Source organism: Drosophila hydei, unplaced genomic scaffold, assembly GCF_003285905.1.
Source record: "Drosophila hydei strain 15085-1641.00,03,60 unplaced genomic scaffold, DhydRS2 tig00008139-arrow-pilon, whole genome shotgun sequence".
Lineage (NCBI taxonomy): Eukaryota > Metazoa > Arthropoda > Insecta > Diptera > Drosophilidae > Drosophila > Drosophila hydei.
In genome coordinates, this window is record NW_022045847.1 from 1,356,232 (window position 1) to 1,377,174 (window position 20,943).

The window sequence follows — 20,943 nt, forward strand, 5'->3', positions numbered from 1 at the left end:
CGACACTAGGATTCAAACCCACTATTTTTACGCAACGCGCACCATTCTACCAACACCGCCACTTCATAATTAAAAAAAAAAACAATAAAAAATATTCCAACTCCACCTGTCTCGAACCCTGGGACTAATTGCTTACGAGCGCCGCCTCTATAAATGCAGCTTACAGGAAGTGTTGCAAAATTTATGCTGAGTAGCAGCTGATAATTCAAGCAGTATTCAATCGCAATTTTAATGAAATTTTCAGCATATTCTACATCCGTCCGTCCGTCTGTCCGTATGTGTGAACGCGTCGATCTCAGCTTTTATAAGAGCTAGAGAATTGACTTTTTTGACTTTTTTTGTAGGTCCGTGTATAGGACGCGCAGGTCAAGTTTGTTTCAAATATTCGATAACTATTCGCAATTAATTGTTATCGAATAAAAACCTTATTGAAATGCAGTAAATAAATTATATCTCGAACGTCTTAAGAGTTAGAACCTCCAAATTTTGTATTTAGTTTTTGTATGTATATTTTATGTAATTCTAAATTTTCTTGGATTTTGGATACCGGCTCCAAATTACCCCAACTTCTTAAAATTTAAGTTCAGTTGGAACTAGGGGCATTATGTGAAGGCGTTTGCATCTCATTAAAATCCATTAAGTAAAACATAAGTTATTAAACAAAACGTTTGGCCAATTTGCAAAAGCACATGTCAGCAGCGCCACGCGCACGCATTTGTCCTATGCGTGTGCACACATTCATTCAAATGCATGTATTCTTTTCTATTCCAAGAAACGAAATTGCGATTGAATACTGCTTGAATTATCAGCTGCTACTAAACTACAAATTGTCAACTCTTCTTGCTAGTGGTGCAGTGGCTGCGTTGGTAGAGGCGATGCTCGTAAGCAGCTACTCAAAGAGTCCGAGATCGGTGGAGATGAAATATTTTTTATTGTTTTATTTTTTAAAATTATGAAGTGGCGGTGGTGCGCGTTGCGTAAAAATAGTGGGTTCAAATCCTGTGTCGTACTCAAAGAGGACTGGGATCAGGGTATCTCCCAGTCGGGCACCCCAACTAGAGCTTTCTTACTTGTTTAACTATATTTATATATATAAATAAAAGAAAATTATGTTAAAATAAAAAGAAAGTAAAGTTATATTTGTTTATATTATATTATGTTTATTGATTGATTTTTTTATTATTATTAAATTTTTGAAATTCATGTTTCATAGTTATTTTTTTAAATAAACAATCTCAATAAATTATTAAAAAGTTTAATATATAGAAAAAAAAATTTGATTTAAATATATTTTTAAAAATAAATTATTTGGTATTATTATTAGTTTAGACTTACTTTTACACATTCATTCTTTAATTAAATTAATTTTTTAATTAAATTGCTTTAGAATAAAACATAATACAAAATGTGAATGAATTACATTTGAAGGACTAAAGCTGCAGACCGAACTAGAAAGAATTGTATCCTTGTATTTGCAGAACTCACAGTTCCGCATTTAAAATTTTTATTAAGTTAAAGGACCCACTTTTTTAAGACCCATTATACAAATATTCCAAAATTTTTTAAAATTTCACCAAATTCTACGATTTATTTACAATTTACACAATTACATACATGTTTAAATATTTATACATATATATATATATATATGGATAAATAATATGAGAAACTCAAATTTGTCAGTGTAAAACAAAATCAAAATAAAAAGTTTACATATTAAAAACCCGAATATTCAACAATATGTAATTTATGAACTTCTCCACTATTTAAAAGACATTCATTTAATTTAAATTGTAATAAGCAGAGAGAGGAAATACATATTTATATTCGAGCCGCTACAATAAATTTAAATTGTACTATATATTTATACAACATTAAAAACGTACATCTCATTATTGATGTATTACTTACATATTTGAGTGGATGAAAACGTTTTGGATTACACTCTAAAAATTCATACAATTTCGTTAATATTCGTTTGTCTGAAAACCACAACTTCTTGTTTCGTATTTACAATGAAATTACTCTTCTTTTGATTGGCTCTCTTTCAAAAGACGAAACCGTTTCAATACTTTTACATCACAGTTGCTGAATGCCTGTCTTATTTTGGCTGTGAGTGCATCTGTGGGTGTGATTGTGACCGTGACTGTGACTATGACTGTAACTGTGACTTTGGTTGCTGTTGCCTTCGGACGCTTCCTCAATGGGATTGTTGTCCTCATCGCATGAAATGTATTTAATTCTCACATGCTGTCGCTCGCCCATGCTGTTGTTAATAGATAGGCAAATGGGGGAGCTATTATCATCCATTGGCCTCTCGATGATGCACTCCACTGCCATGTGGTTCAGCGCTTGTCCAGCGCCTGCCTCTCCCGTGACGATGTGATGGGGACCTGCTGGATTTGAGTCTCCATTGTGCTGCGCTTCCACTGGCTTTTGGTCTCCACTACACACACATATGCCGATTGGATGAATCACATGATACAGATACCTACAGAGTCCCATTGTACGTACCTCTGGTATTTCGATTCGAGCTGTTCTTGTTCGCCAGTCTACTCTTTGGCGAGTCAAACTTGTATCGTGTAAGACCCAAGCAGCAACAAAAAATTATCCGTTGAAAATACATGCGGAATCTGCAAAGGGATATATATTAAATAGAAAATTTAAGTTTCATTTTTGCAATCTTTTTTGTTCTCCTTTCAGTTTCTCTTTTCTGGCTTTCAGCATTATATTTTGGCATCTTTTTAATTTTCATGGCGTAGCTTGAACTTCTCATTTATAAATTGTCAATTAGAACTCACCTCTTGTTCATCCAGTAGTAAATGATCGGATTCACCATGGCATTGGACATGGCTAGCCAGTAAAAGCCGAGATACATGTGCTGCACGTACTTTGTGGATGCCACCTGATTGTTGTGATAGGCATAGATGAAGAACATATGATAGGGCAACCAGCAAATGGCAAAGATGGAGACGATGGCTATGAACATGCGAACCACCTTTCGCTTCGATTTCATCGATTCGATCTGGCGATCCGTGTTCTCACCAATCGACCGACTACCCCACAGAACTCGACCCATAAGTGAGTAGCAGACGAGCATTACGATCATGGGTATGCCGTAGGTCAGCACCAATATGGTCAAATTATAGCTGTCCATTGATAATTATTTAGAGTTAGTTAGTTTTAGTATTGCTAAAGCGCATTTCAATACTTACACATAGTCGGTCATCGATGTGGGATAACGTCCATCGGGCCACATCATGAAACAAACTGTACGCGATTTTCCGTTATAATAGCTGTCAAGTAATTTTATAAATATCACCCGTTCGTTATCTCAGCTAATGTTAATTGCTTTAAATGGTAAGGTAAACATAAAACTTTTGCCGCGCACCTAAGTGAAATTTATATAATGTATAAAGGTATCTCACCAGTTTCTGTTGCGCCCAACACTTTGAAACATAATTTAATTATTATGAAAGCGAACCTAACCCAAAGTGCCCGTGAAAATTTTCACGCCCCAAAAGTTAACCGGGAAGCGTCAAGACGGAAAAAGGCATATTAAAGACGCCTTTTCCACCACTTTAACATCGAAGCCTTTTCACAAGAATCTGATTTGGAAAATTGAACAGTTCTTCGCCCTCGGCGACAATTTGTGAACCAGCAGTTTAGGGGCTCATTGCGAATGCAATTGGCAGTTAGGTAATTAATTGAGTGAATTGTCGGCCAACTCGAGCGTTGAAATTGGCAACTTTAAGGTCAAGTTTGCAGCCCAATAGATTTGTCTGTTTTCTGGTTGAACAATTCAGTCCAATTCAATCCAATTGCGCTTAATGAGTTAAATATTGAATAATTAGTTAATAGTTTCACTGGAATTTGATTTATTTATAGTTTTTAAATATATTTTAATAGATATGATATACTTTCTTGACTGTGTATATTTATATATTTATATATTTTTGTCTATATATTAGGGGCTTTTCTTACATTAGTGATATTCCCTTATATTTTTTATATTTGTTCTGTCTGCTTCCCACACTAACATAATGTTTCTCGCAGTTGATTTCGACTTTCCGATATTTTTTGTGTTCAGTTATGTCTAAATAAATTGTTCTTGCTTATCTTTGTCATAGTTTTTGATTTTCCATCAATTTAAGTACCGATAGTTCTAAAGAGTATTCATTAAATATTTTTTACGTGATACTTCATATTTTAAATATATATTTAAATTTTACTTACTATTTATGACATTTTTCTGGTAGTCAATCTGCTTTTCTAAGTGTCATATAATTTTCAATTATTATCTAAATCTATAATTGAATTTTTAAGGAAAAAAGCTTATCTTCAGCCAGCCAGACTTAACTTTTGTATTATTTTGTATTATTGTACAAATCCTATGTGTGTCTGCCACCCACAACTTGGTGCGAATTTGTGCATTTATCCTCTTAAACAAATTGCCTGAGCTAATAATATGTGCTCATATGCGTCAATTTCTTCGTTAGTTAATACTTTTTCTTCTTCCACTTATATACAGATTTAAGCTCAATATGCTATAAATTTTTCGATAAGTGAGCTTGTCTATTACCCTAGGCAACGTTTTATCTCAAGAATGTTTGCCAGTGAAACTCATTTAATCAGTCCACTCAGTGCATCAGTCCATCCGTCCGTCAGTCAGTCAAGTAGGTTAAATATAAAATGCTTCAATTCTATTAAGTGAACGTGCCATTTGGCTCATTGAAGTGCGTGAATTTGCGTAAAATTCAAATCAAAGTGAAGTTAGGAGGCTTGTTTAGCTTCAGGTGCTTGCATTGACGTCAACTGACAGTGTTAGCTAATATAATATATTTGAGCGATGGGAAGGGGCTAGCAAACACATAGTACAACATCTTGAAGTATCAGCGAATCGATGGAAATATGGTTAGAAACCACAGCGGGTGACTACGCTGCAGGTGGTGTTTTGTGCGTGAAAGTATCTACGTGAAAAGTATCTTGAACTTTTGTCTTTCAAAGTTCTTTATGTTTATTACTGTCGGAAAATAAACAAAATATTCGGCTGAGACTGCTGGCCCCGCCGCTGACTTTGTAAAGCCGAGACAAGGTCATATATATATATATATATATATACATCGTGGAGTCACTTCACTTACTGCTTTGTCATGATGCTGGAGTAGAGCAGACAGGGGGCGGACAGGACACAGCTCAGTGCCCAGATCAGGACGAGAATGAAGCGCACTTTGCGACGCGACGTGCGGCGTTTCAGCGGGTGTACTATGGCAATGTATCTGAAAGTATACGAAACGGATGCAACAACGGATGCCGATGCGGATGGGAATACAGATGTATATCAATGGTGCAATGGAATTATGGCAAACACTTAGCACTCACCTGTCGAAGGAGATGGCGACCAGGGTGAAGACCGAAGTTGAAACCGTTACGTTGGCTACAAAATTGTTGATGGTGCAATAAATCGAGCCAAATGGCCAATCCGAGTTCACCATGAATATAAAGTTGAAGACACAATTCAAGGAGGACATTAGCAGGTCAGCGATGCTCAGGTTCAGCAGGAAGTAATTTGTGACCGTGCGCATACTGCGATGTCCTGCGGACAGAAACGAGAAAATGCCAGAAATTGTAAGACGTGACAACAAAGACAAAGCCACCGGATATTGGTTGCTTTGCCTTTCAAAGCAATAGTAGCGAAGTTGACATACGAACAGCTATGTGACCATACACGGTTTAAGTCCACGTGTTCACATGTCGAGATTGCGCTTTAGAGCATCGCATTTTAAACAATTGCTGGCACGTTAAGCCGTTTACCTATTAAAAGCTTACCTGTTACAATCCACAGCACTATTCCGTTGCCCGCAATAGCCACGAACATCATCAGACCAAACACGATAGCCCAAATTGTTTTCTGCTCCCACGGCAACTCATATGGCCGTGTGGGCGATGGAAAGAGGCATTCAGTGAGAAAGTCCCTGCTCAGTGATGGAGAGAGACAATGAGAAGTAGAGACAGATAGATAGAGAGAGAGAGAAGTTTAATGTAAGCACATGTACATCCACATACAAAAAAGAAATAAATGCAAAACTATTGCTCAATGTACACAACAATTGCAAATACGAGCTTCCAAAAGGCCTTTGGACACGCTAGCAGATATATATTAATCTATGTGAGTATTTGTATGAGTGTGCTCATCAAAATACAAATCAATTTACGTCACAGTGGCTTCAATAAAACTGCATCGCAAACAAATACAAGCGCATGTTCCAGCACGTGCATCAAGGATTTCTGCATTACCTAAACGGTTGTCCTTTGTGTGCCACACATCGGTTGTTTAATAGAATTATTAATATAAATATAAGCTATAGATAAGTCAAATATGTAATCGATAAATATTGAAAAGTTTTTTTTTTAATTTTTGCGGTTTTTATTTGCAATCTGTCTTATACTAGACAATAAACAAATTTTTTAACAATAATATTACATGGCCGGATGTCTTGGACTCTAATGAAATCAATCTATATATTTACCTACATTACATATTTATCTATTTCTGTGGGGCATGTCTAGGACATGAAATCTTTTAAGTCGCCTGTGGTTGCTTGAGTCATCCAGTAGCCTTAGTGGTAGAGCATTATCGTGGTTATGTAGCTTATTCATGTATCTTTTTGCATATAGTTGCATTTCTTTTTTAACAAATAAAAAATAATTTGTAATTTACGAAACAACGAACAAACAATTATAAAACAAGTAAGAAAGTGGTCGGGGTGTCCTCTGCGTTTTTTAATAATAAATTTATTGGCATCAAACTCAGAACTTGACAGCAACGAGCGCCGCCTCTCCTTAGAGGCAGGAACTTGCAAATCTCAACTTAAGTAGCAGCTGATAATTCAAGCACAATTCCATGGCAATTTAGATTCTTGGAATAGAGAAGAATACTCCCATTTGAATGTTTGTGTGCATAGGAGAAATGCATATGCTTGGAAATGCATACGCTTGACGTGTGCTTTTGCAAATTGGCCAATCGATTTGTTCTTAACTTCTGTTAACTTCTGTTTTACTTACTGGATTTCATTGAAATTTTCAGCATATGATCTATTCGATTGAAGTAATTTTCAGCTGAGTAAAAATGCAAGCACATTAGCCGTATTTCCAACTGAACTTAAACTTGAAGAAATTGGGAATGTTTGGTGGCGGTATCCAAAATGTAACAAATATAAAAATTATATAAAATATACATATATATACTATATACAACAATTGGAGGCTCTAGCTCTTAAGCCATACGAAATATAATAAATAAGAAACTGCATTTTGATCAATTTTTAAATCAATAACCATAAAATATCGATTATTTGAATGCGCGTGCTAGCCACGAACCAACCAAGAAATTGGTATATTTATAAGATTCATTTATTGGAGTCAATAAAGTCAATGAGCTTAGGGTTTTTCTGTTTTAAAAGATAAGCATTATTTTATTTCTTTTAAAAATTTATATATAATTTTACAATTATATATAGATTTATATACATAAAAATGAGCATCAACTGCCTAGATAAATTCAATTTTTATGGACACAAACAAGCTCATGTTTGATTTGCTCTCAGACCTTTTCGCCCTTTGCAAGCTGGCCAAAGCAGCTCTAAGATAACAATGAAAAGTCAATGAAGCTCAAGTTGAGCTCAAATTGGTAAAAAGGAGACTGCTGATGAGGGAAAATAACGCAATAACGCTGCAAATCGAATCTGTAGTTTTCGGTGATTTAATTTGAGCTTCATCCGTTCGTATGAGCAACAATCTCTAATAAACCACTTCCCACCTCAAGCTTCAAGTGAATGTTGCACGGCTTTCCACTAGATAAGCAATTAAGCAATAGTCGGAGGTAATATTTAATTTTCATTAAGCTTTTGCATAAGCATGACATCCTGATGAGTGGCACATGTGTGCAAAATAGCTATAATAACCACTTGATCTGTAGCGAATTTGAATATAATCATGTGCTTCTTAGAGGGATGTTTGTGTCAATGCGTCATATTGGAAAAATTGGATTTCATCTAACTTAAGCTGAACAGCTGAACGAAGATTGAGGGATATATATAAAGGTATATATACAAATAAAAAAAGTTATAATTTTTTGTAAAGAGTTAAACAATTTTAAATATATTGAGTTAACATATTTTTTATTTATAAATATATATATATATATATATATATATATATATATATATATATATATATATATATATATATATATATATATATATATATATTTATAAATAAAAAATATGTTAAAATATGTTATATATATATATATATATTAAATATATATATAAATTATAAATTCTGTAATATAGAGCCCACAAATAAATATTAGCACCCACACACACACACACGAACACACATTTTACGCAACATTTTGTGCTTCAACAACCTTATGCTATAATAATTTGCTTCTGGAATTGTTTAAAATTAACAATTTCCTCTCGCCTTACAACTTCTGATTTTACTAATATATTATAAAAATTTATTGCACTATTTTATTTTTGTATATGCATATTATTTAGCATTTTATTAAAAACTGCATTAATAATTTGAAAGCTAATCCCTCAATGAGGCTGACGGATTAAATTCTACTCTATTCACCTGAATAAATGTTACTATTTCTTACAAATCAACAGAGCTCAAATTTAGGCATTTTGCACAAACTAGAAGTTATGCGAATCTCTTAATACGATGAACGTGCTTAAATAAATTTCAAGTATCTTAATCCGATTACCGCAAAACTTATTTACGTGGTATACAGCTAAAACCCAACTTATTTCAAGAAAAGCTCTTCAGAATATCTCCCAAATACAGCTAACTAGATTTCCAATAGACGCCTGAACCGAATTTAAGATAATTCGTTTTGGTTTGGATTACATATAAATTTAGTAAATAATTATATGTTAACCAAACCGTACATGCTCGTAATTAACTCAATTAGTTGAGACGTATAGAGCATCGATTTAATTATCGCAAAGGATGTCTGTGCCCTAGTCGTCGTTCGATTCGTTTACAACAATGGCAAGCAATTAATGTAAGTTCAGAGTTGTCTTCGACTTGGGCAAGGATAAAATAAAAAGGATAACTATGATATTTACTTATTCACGAAAAAGACCCTAAAATTGCTTTCCTGCAATGTCCCATCCGTTTTCCGTCTGTTTATTTACTCGTGAGAGTGTGCGTCTCTTTAAGATGTTGGTAATGAAAAAAAACTAATTATGTTTTCATTGTTCTAATAGTAAAGCAATAGTTCAACCTTAAATTACGTATTAAACGCAATGTAACAAGTAAGATAAGAATTTAGTGCAGTAACATATCAATTGCTAAATTAAGAAGCGGCAAATCGAAAACATATTTTAGCCATCTGGCTAGTCTAGAATTTATCCCACGTTAACCTCGACTACAGATAGCGCTATAAATTAGACTCTTACGTGTAATGCGGTAAATCTAAAACTATACATAGTTATATGGTTGATCTAGCTTCCAATAAATAAAACTGCGTTTGGATCAAAAGCGAGTATTCTGCAGTCGAGAATCCGACAGCGATTTTCTTTCATTCCTCGAGAACAGAAAACACACCACAAAATTGGCAAATTGAGCCTATGTTGAAATAGCATTCAATTTGAATTGGTTGCGGGGGCAGTCAATTTGTCAGAGAGCCTAATTATCATATTGTTGCAATTCATATGCAATTAAAAGTGCATATGCAATTGTGTGCATATTGCATATAAGAGCAAATTGACAATATCTGCTTTCAATTTGCATAATTGCATCCTGCGGCATGTGCCAACACTGAGCAGCAGCCAATAGTTTTCAGTGACCAGCCCAGACCAAAGCCCAGACCCTAATTCGTTTAGCTGTCATTCGAAAAAGTTCTACATGGGACTAAGGAAACGGATGTACTTCGTTATTGTCTGCTCTTGAGTGGCATGCAATTTGTGTAGCCTACTTTTCAGCCGCAGCTTGACTCGGGCACGTGTCGTGTTTCGTGGCACGTAAATACGTAATGCCACGAATAACAATATATACTATATACACTTTAGCCATATCCTTTAGTATTGATTCTTGTATGGTTATTTGTTAATTACAATAGAAGTTTATATTGCGATTAACAAATAACCATATTCAATAAATATATATAAATATTTAAGAGCATTTGTTTTATATTTGAATTTGCCAAAGTCTCATTTAGACTCCAACTTTTTGAGAATTATTCCAACCACTAAGAAAAAAGTCAAACTATATTTCCCAACTTGTATCCCTTCGATGTTCAAATCTTTGCCATACAATACAAATATATTAAGCAAATTAAGCTTACATCAACAAATACTTTGTAGTAATATATATAAATATAATACAATATATAAATATAATATATATATAATATAATTTTTAAATTCATTAAATTTAAAGAAAATATATTGTGTGTTAACTGAAACAAAAATGGAAATACAGAATTTCATTAGTGCTATTGAAAATAATTTGTGAACAAATTTAAGCGAAATCGGAGTTGATTATCACAGCTCCGGCTTTTGTGCAGCTCCCATTAATTTTATTAATACTTTATTATAATTTTGTTCTAAATAATCCCTTGGCACGAAAATAAATAATTGCTATCATTATAATAACAATCTGGTAAGAAAGGCTGCCCGGAAGTCGGGGCCAAACAAAAGTATACTAATTATTTCCGTTGGCTTAAAACACATTTTGCTTGGGTTGAGGGACGTAATGAAGACAAAATCTTTTCCATTATTATTATTTTTACTTTTATACTTTAATTTAAATGTTTATCGGCACTTTCCAAGGAAAACGTTGGACGTCAAGAAAACAAATTCAGCTGTAGCAAATTTGGCATCGACTACATTCAGAGCTTGGCACGCAATCAATTTTGCTGCTTATGCAAATTTTAGCAGAAGCGCCAAAAAAAACTGGGATATACTAAAAAGAAACTATTCTAGCGCACAAGTGTCAAGCGCTAAAATGTTTTTGGCATTTGAGAAAGTTCCAAATAACAATCTGCAGTGATTACGAAGCAATTGCAATTGAATCAGAAAATGTTGTTTGTCAGCTACAGACTTGAATATATTTTTGAAAACTTTCAGAGAGCATATGTTTTTGGTCATAGCGATCATATTTGGCTTAAATGATTTATTTTGTAAATTGTAATACACGTTAGCTACCTATAAAAAATAGTAAAAAAGAAAGAGGTCGCTCAGACTTAAGTAAAGTAAAGTAATATATATATTAAAATAAAAGATTGAATAATTTATTTTAGTTTTACTTTGTATAAGTTGAAAGTATTCGGAACCAACTAACTAAGACTAGAACTCTGTTTGATGCATGAAATAGAAATGTGTTTACATTTCTGTTAGGTCAGTTTAAGTCATAAATACAGTTGTGTTTAACAAACAAAGAATCAATATAAATGTCGCAACTGAAGCCATTTCTTTTTGACCCCACAATATATTCAAATTACAAGACATTAAAATGTCGTACCTATCTAACAACCACTGAACTCAAAAGAATTTAAGCTGCTTATAAATCGCTTTAAGTAGTCAAAAGCCAAATAAGCGAGCTATTAGCGAGCGCTTAAAATAATATAGCCTACATTTGAGCGCTTGAAGCAAATTGCGGTCATAAGGGAAACTGCCATTAATCATAGTGCAACCTGCGGTAATTTGCCACGTATATTATACACAATTATAGCGAAGGTAAGCACAAGTGTTGCCACCAACAAATTACCTTCATTAAATAGAACAAATTATTCAATTAAATAGTTTCTACCCAGCGACATTAACTTATCACTTAGCTGTCAACCCATGAGAGTTAGGCAGGGCTCAGTACGAGTAGGATGGAATACATATCGGTGGAATAGTTTCTGGCTCCCATATATGTCACATATATATTAAAAATTTCAGAAAAAAATTCGCTGTTGGTAATTTGCTGCAGCATTTTAAATGAGCTTCTGTTGCAGCTGTGCGTGACTGCGAGCTCTTGCTGACATTTAGTACATTACTCTGCATATTTTATGCGCGCCGAACAGGCAGCCCAAATTGAGAGGTTTGCGGTTTTTTACCTTTGTCACAGCCACACTCACAATCGCCGTCACTGTAGCAGTCGTAGTCACTGCGTTTCAACCATGGCCGCACTTTACGCCTGCGGTAAGTCAAAGGTACGAAACGGAAAGTTACCAATGGTAACCGGAAAAGTTGCAGCATTCGCTAAGTAAGGTGACCGACTAACTTATGATGGCCACGATACTAGCTGGAAAGTTGAGACTCACGTTCTTGAATAGTTCATAAGCTAGCACAAAATTATGTACAAGCCAAGTCCTTGGCTACGCAATCTCAATTCAATTCAACTTTTAAGCACAAACCGTGAATGCGGAAACAAGCAGGTGACACATAAGTAGAGCTACTTAAAAGTGCCGAGTACTTTAAATTGCACATTTTGTACTTTTCAATATGAAAGAGAATAATAAAATAACATATTAGAGAGATCCTGCAGTGAACTATTTGGTTATTAAGTTTATTAGCTCTTAGTTGCAGGCAAAATAAAATCCAATTTAATGCCAGATGGCGGCTAAAGAATTTAGTTATAAGTATTGGAAAAAGCAATCAATTTTGAAAATTCATTCCGCTGAAATCCCTTTACTGATAAGGCAATCCTTTAATGCTCACCGATGCTTGACAAATGACCAAGGACGAGTTCCGTTGTCAAAATCATGACCACTCGTTCGTATCATCAGTCCCATTATTATCGACAGTGGGGCCACTCCCCAAAAAAGCCAATAGATTCTTGTCGGAGATGTACAGTAAACACATACCCTAACTTTGATGTTACGCTTGCAATCATAACATACATACAAGGGTATGTATGTCTAAGCAAGTTAAATATATATAATATGGCTTTAGATCAAAATGAAGAAACTTTATTATATTATTATATTAAAATATCTGCCAATCAATTGTAAGTACAGACAACGATACGAGCAGACAGACAATTTGGCAAAAGCAAACCCCAATTATGGGTCTATCGCTTGGCTGTTCAGTCGGATCAAGAATATATGTAAACAACTTATGGTGTCAGCTTAGTCTCCTTCTGTCTGTTAAACACATGTTAACATATTACAACACCATAACTCGTTTTACCATCTCAAATGTGTACAGGGTATAGCAAGAGCACACGCGCACATATATGTTTGTTTCTATCGGCTACACACATTTTGGGACACGTACAGAAAGTTCTCCTTCTACGTATTCAATGCAAATCTGGCCCATTTCAATTTGGATTTATGGCCGAGATTTGTGTAGTTCATTGTTTGGCTTTTTCGGAAGTGTTGAACAGCAGCAGAGCAGTGCGTTGTAAAACAAACAAATCCTGACCATTGTTGCCATTAAGTGGCCACTAATGTATTTATAGCCTGTGGCATTTTCAATTTAATTTAGAATGTTTTAGACTTTATGGCCTAAACTAATGAAATTATGGCTACTGCGATGACTGAAAAGATACATAACTTAGATGTTTATAAATATAATTGTAAATATTCACACAAAAATATAGTTAACAATAAACTTAAACAGAAGTATAACAATTTACAACAATTAATATTCCTGATAATAAATTAACTTTTATAATTAAAACATAAATGCAAGCATATACATAACATGAATTTCAGATGTCCTAAAATATGAACTAGATTGAACAAAATATTTAAACAAATATTTTATGAATTTAAAGACTTGGAAATAAATAAAAATAAATCTAAATAGAAAATTGTTTATTATTTTTATATATGATAACCTATATATAGATATATATTTTGTAAAATACTGAGCTTTTCTTTTCATTATAAGTTACATAGGATATTAAAAATGCCAGTATATCCTGTGTCTTACTTTTCATTGTATCACATTCATGGCCGTCGACCTTTCATTGCAGCAATTATTCAACAAGGGCTCAGAAAGCAGGAAACGTTTTTCGGACAATATTCAGAAAAAAAAACTTAATTGAAAAATTTGTCATATGCAAATTTCTGGCAAGAACCAAGAGATCGAGAGGCCAAATAGACACTTGGTCAGCCTTGAAGTAGGCAACAGAATAAGTAAGCAGCATAATTGCAAGAGTATTTTTCAAGGCACATTCTGGCATTTTTGCTGGGTTAACATTTGGCTGGGAACGCTCACATAAAAAGCATTTGGCCAGAACGAGTTATCCTATTATGTCCTTTTCTGTTTTGTTAGAGCGCTTTGTCATTGTGCAGGAGTAAAGCCAAACAGTTAACGTTGGCTTCTAGTAACAGTGTGTTCAGCTTGAAGTACTTTAAATTATTTTTATGCGCGCACATAAATTGTGATTGGATTTGAGGTCCAGCCATAAAAACAGCAAATACCGAAGACCAAAGACCATCTAATGCTCGAAATTCCGATCCTTGTCATTCGTTGCGCATCAAAATCAATAAGCGCATGAAAACTCATAAACATAAAAATGCCAAAAGAAAATATATTCAAGCAGCTTTAAATCCAAGAATATTTTCGCATAATGTGGGCTTACGTTCCGTATACTTACTGATATAGTGAAGCCAGATTAAGTACGTTTACGCAGCGGGGACGACACATAAAGTTCAATCAGACAAATGGAGAGAAAGACGCAGTTTTATAAAAGCGCAGTGAACAAGTATACGCTTCAGATACACGCGGAAGTAACAAATGCTTCTATTTGTTGACACCTTGATTGCGCCTAAGCCGCACGCTACAGACCTCATAATGAGATTAACGCAGACTAGGTCAGGTAGTTAGCTAACTGGTTAGTGGGGTGGTTGAGGTTTGCCGCTGCCCACACGTACTCGCAAAGCTGAGTGGTCCGCATAAAGAACATTAACTTTTTTGCACACAGCCAAGCTAAAAAGATGGCCAAAATAAATCCCAAAAATGTTGTAGTATACTCTGAGCCCATTGAAATTCAGAATGAAGGGTATAATGCGTCTATTGGAATGTTTAGTATAAGCGAAAGTATTCTTGATTAGGTCAAAGAATTGAGTCGATCTGGCTCTGCCCGTCTGTCAATCTGTCCATCCTTCTGTCCGCTCATTCGCTCTGCCTGTATATTTTTATTAAAGCATCGATTTCGGATTCTATAAGAATTAGACACTTGAAACGCTTTGCGTAGTTTACGTAGAACCACGTGTAGTTGTAGTTGAAAATTATTATAATTTTACACTCTTATATGATTAGGGGCATATGCTTTGCTGAATTTATCCATTAATACAAATTAGTATATTTGATGACCCAGATTGACCGCAATTGAGAATATCCCCTAGTCGGACACTCCCGACTAGAGCCTTCTTACTTCTTTTTTAGGCTAACTGCATGTATACTGATGAAAGTTTTGCCCCGAACATATTTTAGCTGTTGTTAACTGGTCTGTTTGTGAAAGTTGTGCTGGGGATTAGTTGGATAGATTTTCGTACTGAATTCAATTATTGCTCGTAGCACAGTTCTCTCCTGTTGTGTGTCAACTCAAAAGCAATTTGCAAATTTTCGCAACGAAACGAATGTAAATCCGCAGCTTATCTTCACTCTGAGTTGCGTGCACCTTTGTTTGGTATACCTTAATTTTGTGACAACTCTCTATATCATACATATGTATGTATATTTACATATATATATATATATATATATATATATATATATATATATATATATATATATATGAGCCAGTAGTGAGGTATAAGGGATATATCTTACAAAGTAATTAGCAGCTAAAATTTATAGCAGAACAACTCAATATCATATCCATTACAACTAGCTTACAAGTTGCATTAAATGTTATTCAAGGCAGTTCCTGCATTGAGAAAAATACTTTTCCGACTTTTAATTAGTCTTTCGTCCAGGTTTTACTTAATGATAGTTTGCTAACGAGGAAATAACGTCTCAATGGGACCATGGTGTGTGTTGACATCATGAGACTTAAGCCTTGGAAAAGTTAATTTTTTGTTATCCCTCAGCCCACTGAAAATACGAAAGTAGGGTATATTGGTAAAATGTAATGGTGTGCAGCATTAAGATTGTTGATGTAGAGAGTAACATATAAGATTAAAGGTTTAAAGCATTTAAGCTTTGAGCAGATCAAAGTCATTACTTAAAAAGAAATGTTCCCTTAAATAGGCGAGTTTTGATATAAATTTGTAAGCACTATAATTGTTCGACAAAAAATATTTCAAATTGCTATTCTATATATAAATATTTATGTGTAAATGATATTACCTTAAATTGAAATTTGATTTCACTGATTATTATTATTTGATTTGCATTCACTTAAGCTTAATTGAATTATCGCACTTGATTTACATTGCAAATAAATTTACAATTTGTACAGAAACTTTCAGCTTAAAGCATGCCTGATTTCTGTGCATGTATGTAACAGATAGATAGATAGAACAGATGACAATACGTTAAAAACATTTTATTTACAGAGTATATATTAAGTCCGTTTAATGCAATATAAAATATAGAATTCAAAATATGCATCCTTTTTTATCATAGGAAAAGCAATGAGTATTTGCTAGTCTAGCAACCCAAGCAAGACATTCAAGCTTGTAAATTTCGGTGTTTGCCCACAGCATACAAAAGCGGCATAATCGAAAAAGTTTTACAAAACGTGCTTCCTGATATTTTTATTGAACCATTGAAAGTGTTTAATTGCTACAAAACAAAAAAAAAGAATTTCTCAAAAGTTTTTTTGTTAGGAGAACTTCGGAAAGATTTAACGAGCGGAGTGTAACATTTATTATATGAACTGAGAAATTGATAATTTCCATACATTAACGGGGCTAAATTAATAGAGACAATATCTATGAAAAATGTCTTCACATATATCTTTTGTTTACCCAAAATAATCTAAAATTAATTTGTATATATTACAACATATTAACAGCCGATACCTGTATACCTGTCCAGCTGTATGTCCTACTGTAGTCGAGATCCTATAGCAATCGTAGATCATTTATTCAATTTCAACGAATTCGATTCACATATGTGTATACCGAACTTAGGTATTTGAACATATCTCGAACACTTGAGAAATTAAATTATTTACTGTGGTATAAAAAGTTACCAACGATACTTCAAAGCCGAAAATTGTTATTTACAAAGTTAGAAAAGTTTCAAGCGAGTTTCTAAAACACACAAAAATTTGTATACATAAATGTCTGGTCATGTTGTCTGGTCATGTCTTTCTGATTTTTTGCTGTTATCTATATTTCCAGGAGATACAATCCTTTTTATACTCTGAGCCCGTTTCCTTTACTTACATACATTCAGTACAAAAGAATACAATTCGAATTGCGAATGAATTAAGTTTGAATTGTGTAAAATAAGACAATGATAGAAATAGTTTTTGGTTATGGAGACTCTAGTCGAATCCTGACAAAATCAAATTGGGGTTCTCAAGTTAACTTTTTGATTTCGGAGATAAGCTTCAAATATTTTTCTCAGCGAAAATTAATAAAAGCTCAAACTCTTATTTGTTATGTAGACAACCAAGGTTCAAGGTATATGCTTGCCGAATGCTCCTGACTAGAGTAGTAGTCCTCCATGTTTCTGTCAACATTTGTACATGTTTATCTGGCACTTTTCTCAGTTTCTTCTCAGTCGGATAGTCACTACTTGTATTTGCACTACTTTCTAGCTGATATCACAGACTCTTATGTCATTTTGTTTGCACATGTTTGATTTCGTTTGCTTTCGACGAAAATCTGTCCATTTCTTGCAGTATTTTTTCAATTGTACAAGATTTTCAGCTAAATTAAATAACATGTGGCTCAAGGCAATTTCTTTAGATACCAAACATTTTGAAAGATATTTTAAAAAGTCTTGTTCTTTATATGCTAACCATTTCTCATGCCTTTTGCAACTTTAATTGTAACTGTAATTGCACGTTCATGTTTATAATTTGAAGAACAATCCAAAAGTAACTGAAACATCTGAAATCCATAAATTATTTTCTGTCCGTCCAAGAATTAGACATCGATGTAGACTTAAAATTCTTGGTAACAGGAAGCGAATGAAAGCAGCAATTCGAAATATTTAATTTCTCTAGAATTTAACACACTTAATTATGTTTTTAGGGAAATAAAATCTCACAAAAAGCAGAAATTTATAGAATTTTGGGGAAATCTGGTTTATTTATAAATATTTGGCAATTAAACAAACCACACAATTTTAATTTTTATAAACGTTGGTTGGCCTGCGCATAATTGCCTTAGATAAATGATATTAAAAATCTGTGAATCGCGCAGTTGAAATATGTTGCAAATTGCTCTTTACTCGAACTATTTACGAAATGGTAATTAACATTAATTTACCCTTACCATTTTAAATTTATTTAAATATTTCATTAGATAAATTAATTAAAAACAGCGATAGAAAGGAGTCGATGGCTGAACAGCCGACAAAATATATTTATGTGAAACGACTGTTATTATTCGAGAAGAGCTTATATGTATCAATTATTTACGCTTAAAAAAATTATATTAATAATTTCAGAATTATTTGGTTGGTTTGTTGGCTCGATGTCCGCCAAAAAAATAAAAACAAAACAAAAATAAAATGATATATGATACAATTGATGTTTTCTGAATTGTTGACTGCTGCTATAATTTGTAGTCAGAATTGTATTGTGTTCTTCTGCGTCGCTCCTTTATGTATTTTATCACATTTTTTATTTGCATGTCAATCACAGACTATTTTATATAATACGTTGTTTCTTTCCCGGATTTTGTTTGCAATTAATTTGATTGAAAAACTCTTTTAAAATGTTGCCCTTTTTGTGTGCAATTTTCACATTCTGGTGATCATAGAAGTTGATGAATTTTTTAAATATTTCAGAAAAATATGGCACACATGCCGCGGGCTCTTTTCACTGAGATTTCTGTCGTCTTTAGTGCCCCTCAAAAAAGTTTGCTTCTTATTTATGAGCTTAATCATTGTTTACGTATGTATACTTTTGATTTTGTACTCTGTCTTTTATTAAAGAATAAAACTCTTTATTTGTCAAACTAAAAATTCTTTTTGGGCGCTCCAGTATTGGTTTTATTTCATATTTCATATTGTGGTTTGATTTGATTGAATGATTTTTATATATTCTTATAACACAAGACGGAAAAAATTTCAAGTCGATGGGGACTTTAGCGATGTTCACATCTATTATTTCTCTTTTATAACCCATCAATTGAAATTCAACTTCTTCATTATACTTCAAATACGTTTTTATTTGACTATTCTTAAGAAAAGTTGCTTACACTTCTTATCCTCCAATTCCGTCCATTTATTTTCAATTAACCTAATTACTAAGTGCTGACAATAAGCTAAAATACAAATTTAGATTTTAACAAAATTTTTAAAAAGGATCTTCTAGTCAACTTTCTGAATATAAATACATTTTTATGCAATATTTCCATTTAGCAATTATTAACTTAAGTCGTGAACATTACTTTTAATGCCATTTATAAAAAATTAAAAGACGGCACAGTTTGCCACGCCGCAATGAGGCAAATATATAATTTCTGTTAATCCAAGATGGAATTTGAAAGATATAATATTTATATACAAACCATTTTTATATATAACAACCCTTCGTATTTTTAGCTATAAATCTATGATATGACTACGCCCACAATGGTATATTGAATCTTAATGTTTTTATCTACGTGTCCTATACACGGGTATTTACTTCAAGTTTATAGCTTCAAAACTGATAAACTGTTTACTTTTTCTTATATGACAAATTTGTTTCTTCTTAACAGTCACTCAACTGATTTCTTGTAGCAATTTCTTGAAACTCAATTAAAAAACATTCTATGTTGATATTTAAAGGAGGTTCAAATTGCTCACAAATCAATTGAAATTGTAGTTTCATCTTTGGTCAATGTAAACAAAGATTCATTAAATCAAACTGAACGTAATTTGAAAGTGCATAATTTAAATTAAGATTTAACTTAAAATTAACGAAATTTGGCATGAAGGTAGTCATTATGTTAGCGTGTATGTAGTTTGGATATTGTCGTCGCCATTCAAAACTTACTTTGCCTCGTTGATGCTATCGAGATTATCTCGATTTTCGATGATGCCGGATAGAAGGCTGACTACCTCAGTGCGGTTAAGGCTATTCAACAGCGTTGTGTTCACAATACTGTTTAGCTCGAAGCGACGCACAGCGAGAATTGTGCAATTCACTAGGAGTTCCGTATCCACAATTTCCGACATTATTTTTTGTTTACAAGCGGAGAAGGGCGTTCAAAGAGGGGAGAAACGTTAATCGTTGGTTGCGTCAATTTATTTCACTGCACTGCCATATGTGACCAGCGGCGTAGGTAAGAGGTCTTGAGTAACAGCAGCAGCAGGAGTTTCAGAAGTCGAAGCAAGAGATGCACATGCCAATTTACGGGGCTTAATTATCCGCTTTATGCTCAACTCCTGCGCTTGCCGTTGAAGTCTTTGGGGGCGCAAGTTTAATCGGCTTTTATGAATATTTAAACCTACCCATTACCTGGGCGTGGTAGACGAAGAATTGCGTAGGATGAACCGAAATATATTGGGGCCACTGCGACGCATTGCACTAACTGTCAATTTCTCAAATTCAATCAATTATTAAATATTCCGCATACACAGCCTTCGTTATTAAAATTTGTGATTATGTTATTTTAATTTAAAGTATATATTTTTGTTTTAATATTTATAATATTTTTTCTTTTTGCTGTTACTTTAATTAATTTTTATATTTTATTTATTTTAATTTATATTTTTTATTATATTTTTATAGGATATAGAAAAACAATGAATTAGCATCATATTGTTCGAATTAAACACACAAACCACTATTTAAATTTTAATATAATGATTT

The 20,943-nt window shown here is 33.4% G+C and overlaps 1 protein-coding gene across 1 annotated transcript; it reads right to left on the bottom strand.

Annotated features, from left to right (window-relative positions):
- Positions 1-1,836: 1,836 nt before the first annotated feature.
- LOC111601312 (tachykinin-like peptides receptor 86C) lies at positions 1,837-20,306 on the bottom strand. The gene is given in 9 exon segments (XM_023317836.2): positions 1,837-2,360; positions 2,363-2,446; positions 2,515-2,633; positions 2,802-3,149; positions 3,216-3,296; positions 5,145-5,279; positions 5,383-5,596; positions 5,830-5,975; positions 20,125-20,306. Coding segments are annotated over 9 exon segments (1,590 nt in total). The 3' UTR covers positions 1,837-2,079.
- Between the last annotated feature and the right edge of the window lie 637 nt (positions 20,307-20,943).